Source organism: Melanostigma gelatinosum (assembly GCF_949748355.1).
Source record: "Melanostigma gelatinosum genome assembly, chromosome: 8".
Classification (NCBI taxonomy): domain Eukaryota; kingdom Metazoa; phylum Chordata; class Actinopteri; order Perciformes; family Zoarcidae; genus Melanostigma; species Melanostigma gelatinosum.
Genome location: NC_136641.1, coordinates 20367966 through 20377094, shown reverse-complemented (window position 1 = coordinate 20377094; position 9129 = coordinate 20367966). Strand labels below are relative to the sequence as shown.

General features: G+C 42.6%; 1 protein-coding gene across 1 annotated transcript; it reads left to right on the top strand.

Annotated features, from left to right (window-relative positions):
- Positions 1 to 1139: 1139 nt before the first annotated feature.
- On the top strand, positions 1140 to 7570 carry LOC306780718 (rac GTPase-activating protein 1-like; the record flags this gene model as incomplete). Its single annotated transcript, XM_079273152.1, has 7 exons — positions 1140 to 1277; positions 2749 to 2947; positions 3283 to 3388; positions 4122 to 4254; positions 5677 to 5696; positions 6693 to 6802; positions 7467 to 7570. The coding sequence occupies 7 exons, from the start codon at positions 1140 to 1142 to the stop codon at positions 7568 to 7570; spliced, it is 810 nt and encodes a 269-aa protein (XP_079129278.1).
- Positions 7571 to 9129: the final 1559 nt, after the last annotated feature.

Here is a 9129-nt window from a genome sequence, read left to right as displayed (position 1 = left end):
AAGACGTGGGCCGAAGTCGAGGGCATCAACTTTGATGTCGCACCAAAAACCTTGAATGACCTCGACAAGACCATCTTTAACAAACTCTGCAAGGAGATGGGCAATGCAACAATGGTGCTGCTCTCTTTGAGATGTGGGGACACGGCACTTGACAACTCCATCGCCTCCGCCGTCAAAAAACACTTGATGCCACCAACAAATAAGCGCTGCAGCATCGGCAAGTTCTTCTCGTCCGTGGGCCGAGCCATCGTTACCTTCTGGAGACGAGAAAGAGCTACGTGTGTCTGGGTCTGTCTCAATGTAGCTCTCGCACTAGCCCTGTTTCTCATAGCGTTAGCGTTACCTTAATCATTCAAGTATTGTTCTTCAAATCTTTATTGTTGGAGGAGGATCGGGTGATCCGTTCCCCCCCAAACATGTAAATATAAAAAATATAAAAATATAAAATTCCATGTCGGATGAACGGCTTAGCTAATGGTGGCTGAGTATGACTATGATGTCATGTTGGCCCAAATGAATGACCTTCAACAGCAGCTAATGGTGGCTGAGTATGACTATGATGTCATGTTGGCCCAAATGAATGACCTTCAACAGCAGCTAATGGTGGCTGAGTATGACTATGATGTCATGTTGGCCCAAATGAAAGACCTTCAACAGCAGCAAATGGTGGCTGAGTATGACTATGATGTCATGTTGGCCCAAATGAATGACCTTGAACAGCAGCTAATGGTGGCTGAGCATGACTATGATGTCATGTTGGCCCAAATGAATGACCTTGAACAGCAGCTAATGGTGGCTGAGCATGACTATGATGTCATGTTGGCCCAAATGAATGACCTTGAACAGCAGCTAATGGTGGCTGAGCATGACTATGATGTCATGTTGGCCCAAATGAATGACCTTGAACAGCAGCTAATGGTGATTCTGGGGCCCCAATGTCATGTATTGATCACCAATGGGTTCTAACACATATGCCGCACGACATTCGACCTCTGCATGAATTGTGGCCAGGAATGAGATTTGCGGGACTTGACGGCAAGGATATGAACGTGATTGGATGGGTCCAAATCAAATTAGAAATTGATTCATTGAATGTTCCCCACGTTAATCTGCCAATGATTGTACAAGTTAATCGTGGAATGGCTCTCCTTGCAACTGACGTTTTGCAATGCATTAGTGAGCTGAAGCACAGAGAGTCTGAGAAAGACGGCTGCATCGACAGGTTCTTCGCGGCTGTGGGTCAAACCATCACCAACTTCCGCAGGCGAGGAGCGAAAGTTGGTGTCATGTAGCTGTCTGTCTGTCTCTCTCTCTCCCTCTGTCTCTCTCTCTCCCTCTCGGGTTTTCTCCGGGTACTCCGGTTTCTCCCATATTAATCATTCAAGTATTGTTCTTCAAATCTTTGTTGTTGTCTCGCTGTCTGTCTGGTCGTCCTGCTCAGAGGAGTCCGTCTCCTCCAGAGTCTGCAATTCCAGCTCTGAGGGCAGGAGGGCGCTGAGATATGGGATAGTGCTCGGTTGTGCTGCGATCACTGAAAAACACATTCACAGGTATTAGAACTTGCGTAAATACGGGTGTCACGGATCACAAACCTCACGGTTCGGTTCAGGAGTCACGGTTCGGATCATTTTTCAGATCAACAAAGAAAAGGGGAGGAAAGAAATATAACTTTGCTTTCCATTTATTAATTAAAGAACTTCAAGAACACTTAGAGCAAAGAACTTTGGGCTATAGTCTTACATGAAAACAAAAATATTGAAGATGTCCAATTTGAAACTAAATGAAATAAATAAATAAAAATACATTCAAGAATTCTGTTAAGTTTAAGTACAACATGGGGTATGTTGATATCCTCGTCCTTTCATCAATATTGAAAGAAAGAAACAGCCAGTGAGCTAGCTTCCACTGTTTACACTGAACTGAACTGCTCTGCAACAACTTGGGTCTGTGTTTACTTCCTGTCAGGTCATTCAAATACACAATAATGTTTAGCATTACTGTGACATTATTTTCAAAAAGATGAGAATATCTCCATTGTCTGGGGAGAGGGTCGACCTTTCTGTGGTGACTGGAATATTATTGGGCCTGTCTAGCTTCACTCTGACACTTCTGTCAGCACCTGAACCAGGTGTGTGTCTGTGTAACTCTCACAGAGGGGGCGTGTCTACAGCACCGGAGTGGTGAAAGCGGTCTCTACAGTCTTTTCCTTCTCATAGAGGTCTGGAACAGCTTCACACTGAAGTGGGTGAGAAAAACGTTATTTGTCCGACAGCCGTTTAGCCTAGCCGCCGTTGGTAAACACACTGTGAATTTATGGCGTCATTTCCTGTTACGCAGACGAAAGATGAAATCAACTCGTAGTGCACTCACTTCCATCTAGTGGTTATTTGTAGAATTACAACAAATCTACAGCAGTTAAATGCAGCATAGTCATTAATGCAGCAGTAATATTAATTTCAAAACCATCATATATAATAGTAGAACAGTGACAGCTGTAACTAAGATTTGACAATCTGTTCCTGGGAGATTGAAGTCCTAATTGCTCCAAATCTCTTGATTGCTTTAAGACTGTGCTGATGGTCTCTTCTTTCTATTTTATGCTTAGCTTCTGTCTCACTTTCTCAAGATTGATACCAGCTCCGAGTACAAAGCTGGAGACAATTAGCTTAGCACAAAAACTGGAAGCAGAGGGAACCAGCGTGCCAAAACGATGCCCACCGATTGAATACTTGTATTTCTTCCTCTCAGGCTGGACTCTACCGTCTGTCCGGTGCGGATCGCACAGTGAAGGACCTGAAGGAGAAGTTCCTGCGCAGCAAAACGGTTCCCGTGCTCAGCAAGGTGGACGACATCAATGCCGTCACTGGCCTCCTCAAGGACTTCCTGAGGAACCTCAAGGAGCCTCTTCTCACCTTCCGCCTCAACCGTACTTTCATGGAGGCAGCCGGTGTGTGTGTGTGTGTGTGTGTGTGTGTGACTGGTGTTAGAAAAGATGCTGTTGTTGAAAACTTTGTGTAACTTTTTAATAGATGGCAGAAATGTTCCCAACATAAGTGCCTCTATTTTGTTTTTGCAATTTCTTTTGAGAAGTGATGGAAACCTCAGGCATGAATTTTCCTGGAACAAACAAAAGAGATCGATCTTCTAGTTTGTTAATCTTTTTTTTTAGTCTTATTTAAATTTATTTTTACTGGAGTCCGATACGTTTGCTTTCAAGTTGTTAATTAATTCAGACAGCCTCCCTCTCTGCTCACAAAAACAGTTTCCTTTGTTCCCTTTCAGAGGTTTCAGACGATGACAACAGCATAGCGCTGATGTACCAAACCATCAGTGACCTGCCGCAGCCCAACAGAGACACACTGGCTTTCCTAGTCCTTCACCTTCAGAGGTTGGTACTGAATATAAAACTAATATACCTAATTAGAGGTATGCATATCCAAAAGCATTCATTGTGCTTTGATGCCTTATTGGTCCTGCTACAAGCTCATTGCTGACATTTGCTGATATTCACAGAAGTCTCTCTGTAACTGACCTTTTTTATTTTATTTCACTCTATCCTCTGAATTTAATTGGGTTGAATTGCTTTCGGCAAAGATGCGCGTTGGTCTCATAAACTTATTTAACCCAGGGGTCTGAAACCTTTTTGATTTCCGGTGCCATTTCAAAATGTTCTTGTTAATCAGTGTGCTATTTCAACATTAGGATTATGACACCACATCAAAGATTTAATGTCAGATCTGCAATTTTATTTTCCGTCCACATAGGCAATGTGCATAGCATCATTTTAGAGAAACATTTTCCTCCCATAATTAGGACATTGTGATTATATATTGGAGCGCTACACAAGAAGGCTGCCATCCTTATGAAAACATCCACGCCTAAGTGGAAATCATTAACCCTACCAACCGTAGCCCAATCCTTTTCATCACTAATAAACGTAATGAATTCTGTGAAGAAGGCAACAAGTACCGGCCAATCAGACGCCACTTGCTGCTGTTGGTTAAGCGATGGTATGCCTACGGTTGCCTACGCCTAATTTAACCTAATATATATTTTAAACGTTGTATATTTTATTTCATATCTACCAGAGAGACATAATTGAGTCAATTAAAATCTTTCAGAGTTGCTGACAGCTTGGACACTAAGATGAACATCAGTAACTTGGCTCGAGTGTTTGGACCGACTATTGTGGGTCATGCCGTTCCCAACCCTGATCCCATGACGATGCTGCAGGATACCAAACGACAACCCGGGGTACGCCCGAGTGATGAATCATGTCTATTGCACATCGTGTTTCTTCTTTAGTCGTATAATGATGGAGAACTTTTAATGTTGTGATTGTAACAGCGAGTGTGGTTCAGTACTACATGTCCCAGAATCCCAGGGGGCAGCAAACACTTATTAAGCAGCTTCTTTGTTAGAAATAAGAAAATAACCAGCCAATAACTGCCCTTTTTCCATCATGTCATGAGCAACCGCTGTCTGATGTCATGCTGTGAGCTTGGTCAAAGGAGTGAGTCACCCTGCAGCTCTTCATCTGACTGCTCACTGTGGCTGTACACGCATGCATCGTTTCCTGCAATTAAATGCAATGCAGGAATGTCAGACTCTGCCACCGGCAATTATTAACAAGTTAGATTAGTGAGCTAATTACAGAATGTAAATTAATTCAATGGCTACTGCTTAAACAGCAAATACGGTCAAATTTCCTGAAAAGAGTTTGGATTATAACGTCCTTTCTGTCAATTACAATTGTTACTGTGAGACAAAACTCAAGCTGCAAAGTCTAGATAGAGATTTATTTATTTATTTAGCATATGGTCAAGATACTCTGCAGGTCTTTCCAGAGGGTAAGTGGTCCATGTCCACCTGATGAACTACAATTAAAAAAAATATAGTCAATTGTCCTTCTGGTGGAGCATGAACACCAACTACAGAGATTTTTCACAACCTGGCAACCCAAACGCTATTATGTGTGATTTACTAAGTGGTGCCAAATACTACCAAAGCGGTAATATTTAGCTGAATCAAAATGGTTTAGTTCGTGCCACTTCCTCCACCTGTACCAGCTGCAGTTAGGGAAGGATGGTGGACACAATTAAGGCAAGGCGAGGCCAACATTAACTGAATGTGAACTCCGGATACCCGGCATGATAGTCAGTCGCCAAAACCAGAAGTGATTCAATACAAAACGTCTTCTTCTTCTTCTTCTTTATGACACATTGAGTGGAAAACTAAATATCTTTTTATTTCCTGCAGATTTACCATCAAACAGCAAAATGCAGCATGCGACTGTCTGGATTGGCCTCCTCCTCCTCCTGTTCCTCCATTGTCGGACTTCAGCTGACCTGGAGGAGGTGGATAGAACGCAGCAGAATGAGACCGCGTCAGACCAGCATCACCAAATGATGGCTCTTTTTCACCTGGTACTGTTTGGTTTAGGAAGTCATTGGTTTGGGGATGCAATGATGCGCTAATTATTATTTTGGGGGTTAATGTATTGTTTTTTATTTCAATTACTTGCTTAACAGTTTAGTCTATGAAATGTAAATAGTGACATATTGCTGTGTAAATGGCCATTACAAAAAGCATCTTATGTAGCCACCAGACTAAAAAATAAAATCATTGATTAAAATTACGTTTATTAAATGTTAACTTTGACCCCTCTCATCACAGAAGCTGATCGGTCTGATCCTGTCAGTCGTCAGCGCTGGATTGATGCTGCTCTACTGGATAGTGAGATGGCTCAAGCATTTTGACAGATGTTGTTGTTCCATCGCTCAGTGCACACACGGTATATCTCCAGAATGATCCCCTCAAACAACAAATAAACAAACGTCTGAGATCGAATGAAGACTTGTTCAACAGAATCTCTCAGGCAAGGACCAGCCCACCGCGGACAGACTGTTGGATTTAATAAACGGAGATTCGTTTTTAATTGTTTTTAATTTTGCATCCCGAGGTCAACATCATTCAGCGTCTATTGGAACTTATACATTTATTATATGTTAAATTATCTTTTTATATAACTTATATCAGTGTTTTAATTTTATTGATACTTTTTATTTATATATTTGTTGGGGAATTACTGTGCGTGATTGTGCTTTTTTTCCTTGTCCCCTTGTTTGCCTGCTTTTTAAACTCCCCTTCCCCTTTTAGCATCTCCTCTCCGTCTGTCCCGCTGGCGGTTGCTCTGCTGTCAGGCTGTTTTTAACAAAATTGTTTTTTATCTTCAGGGTTTTTATTAAAGGGTGCGGCCATGGGAGGTGTCTGGAGGCAGAGGACAAACAGAGCACATGGCACACCACAACACACAGGGGAATGACAGGACACATGAGGAGAGGAGATCAGGGGAAACACACACCGGGTCAGACAGGGATCCTGGATCCTGACAGCGCTGCTCAGAGGCGTAACGTTCCATCTTTTTTTCGAACGCACACCACTGGGGCAGAGTAAGGAGACTTGGATTTCACTATCCATCCCTTTTCCAGAAGGTCCTGGACGTACTCCTTGACTTCCCTGAGTAGTGGCTTTGGCACAGAGGAGCATGCTCTCTGAACAGGAATATCATCTTTGAGATTGATCGACATTTGCAGACTCTGAATACAGCCGATATCGTCACCATCTTGTGCGAAAGCTGCTGACTCCTCATATAACATTTTATTTACTGCCTCTTGCTGTTCCTCTTCCAGGTGGCTGGTATCAACTGGTGGGTGCCACAATGATGGGCTTTCACCAGTAGATGGAGCAGTGGCTCTGTTTGTCACATTCTGTTTCGAGTGGTCTTTTGAGTCCTGGTCAGGTGAGTAAGTTTCAACTACTTTTGCGATTGGTTGAATATTACCCAGAGCTGTCTTTTGTCGCAGGTGATGTCATGTTTTGTATTGTTCCCTATGGCACAGCTAAATATGGTCGCTTCCAGTTTTGGACTTCAAGCAAGCCTTCACCCACATCTAGCTGTTCTAATGGTATGCTGTCTTCATCTGGTTCAAACAAGACAAGGCGGTCAGATGGACCGCCTGCGGCTTAATCGATCACGCATGACCTTTTTTTGCCAGGAGCTGGCTGCCCTGGTGTTCACAAAGGAGGTCCTTGCACTGTGCACCCTCACTGGGAAGTCTGGGAAAGTGGGACCTCCTAAAAGACAACTGGACGTTGCCAAAGTGCAGGCCATAACAGCTAGGTTATTGTCTTGAGTCGTATGTCGACAATTTAAAGCTTCTGTGATTTGTAAAGCAGCAGGATCACATGTTCGTGGTAAACATACCACCCGTGATGAAATATATGTTTGACCTGCACTGGTAGGAATTTTGGCATATCATATTGATATAGTTCCTCAATGTTAATCCTGATTTACGGTTCAAAAAATAATTTTGGTTCAACAGGATTTCCTGTGGAGTCAAAACAGAAGAAAATGTCGTATGAATATGCTGTGTGACATCATTTCTCGTCTCTTCTCTTAACAGATGCTGTTATTCAAGAGTTTCCGCAGACGAGTGCCTCGGACGTGCGAGCGGTCATCAGACGGAAGTGTAACAACGAGCAGCTCAACCAAAAGAAAGGAACATAATGTGGAGCATGTTTGTTTCTATTTAGTGAGCGAGAGTCTGCAGCGGTGCAATTTGTTTCGATGGTTCAGTGTTCTGTGTTGTTTTAATTTGAAACATGGTCATTCTGTTTTGTTTCGTAATACATGTACCATGTAAACTTCAAGCAGAAATTACTTTGCTCTCTGTTAAGTATATTTTTGTTATATTTCTCGGAAATGCACGATATCACAATTATTTGAAAGTGTGTGACCCCTCAGAGTGATCTCTGGAGCTGTAGGGGGATGCAGACCGTCAGGCTGAATTGAGTTGGGAACCAATGCAACAGACTACCAGCTCTTTAGCATGTTGGACACACCAGCATGACACTGTCTCGTAAAATTAAGTTCCCATCCAATAACACTGGTCTGCAGAAGACTGCTGTGGGAGGAGGCCTGTTGAAAACTGCGACCGTAATATGAGAGAAAAACATGTCCCTCGCAATGTAATTGAAATTGCAGTTTAATGATATTGGAGTGTCATTTTGTAGGAAAAAGGAATGTTTCAAAACTGGTTATTTCGAGTGAAATACAATATTAGTTTCCTCTTTCGTTGTAAATTAGATTCATTTGCTCTATCATCACGAAAGTCAAAGGTCACATTGTGCCTGAGTACACTGTGTTGGCCTTCATAGTGGTTTAAATGATCAGATCCCCTTCCAGGTAGCAGGTGCTTGTGATTCTATACAGGCAGTATGACATGCTCGTTTTAATGATATCAAAACACTTTGTGCTTTTAAAGCACCTATAATTCTGTAAAGCTAGCTTCAATAGATATTAGAGATAGATAGATATTTAATATTCCATTTAACAAAACGCTGAAGATGTCTTCATAAGTGACAGATGTCTCCAATTATACTCCATCGCCTCCGCCATCAAAAAACACTTGATGTCACCAACAAATAAGAGCTGCAGCAATGGCAAGTTCTTCTCGTCCGTGGGCCGAGCCATCGTTAACGTCTGCAGGCGAGGAGAGAAGGTCGGTGTCATGTAGGTGTCTGTCTGTCTGTCTGTCTGTTATCTGTCTGTCTGTCTGTCTGTCTGTCTCTCTCTCTCTCTCTCTCTCTCTCTCTCTCTCTCTCTCTCTCTCTCTCTCTCTCTCTCTCTCTCTCGGGATTGTGTGGCGATTGCTTAGCCCTGTTTGAATCAGTAGGGAACAGCTAAACGCAAACTAAACAGACAGACACACCGGTGTCCACCGAAAACATTATATTTACCACAATTTAAGCTTCTGCATTTTCCAAATGCACCAGTATTATTGGTCGGTTTGTAAGCCTTGTACCGAACGGTTTAAAACGAATACGTGACGTTACAAATAACCGTAGCTGTGGCGCCATCATGAGGTTGTTACATGGTAAGACAGCAGTGAAGGCCCAGGTATAAAATGCACGGCCCGCCACTAGTGTAGGCCAATCCGAAAGAAACAAATATCCGACACGGAAAACTGCAATTGAGAGGTCTTTTTGCGTTTCATATTATATGGTCTTCTTCAAGGCTTTTGTTTAGACATAACGTTGCGGATGCAGTATGTGAGAATGTAATTC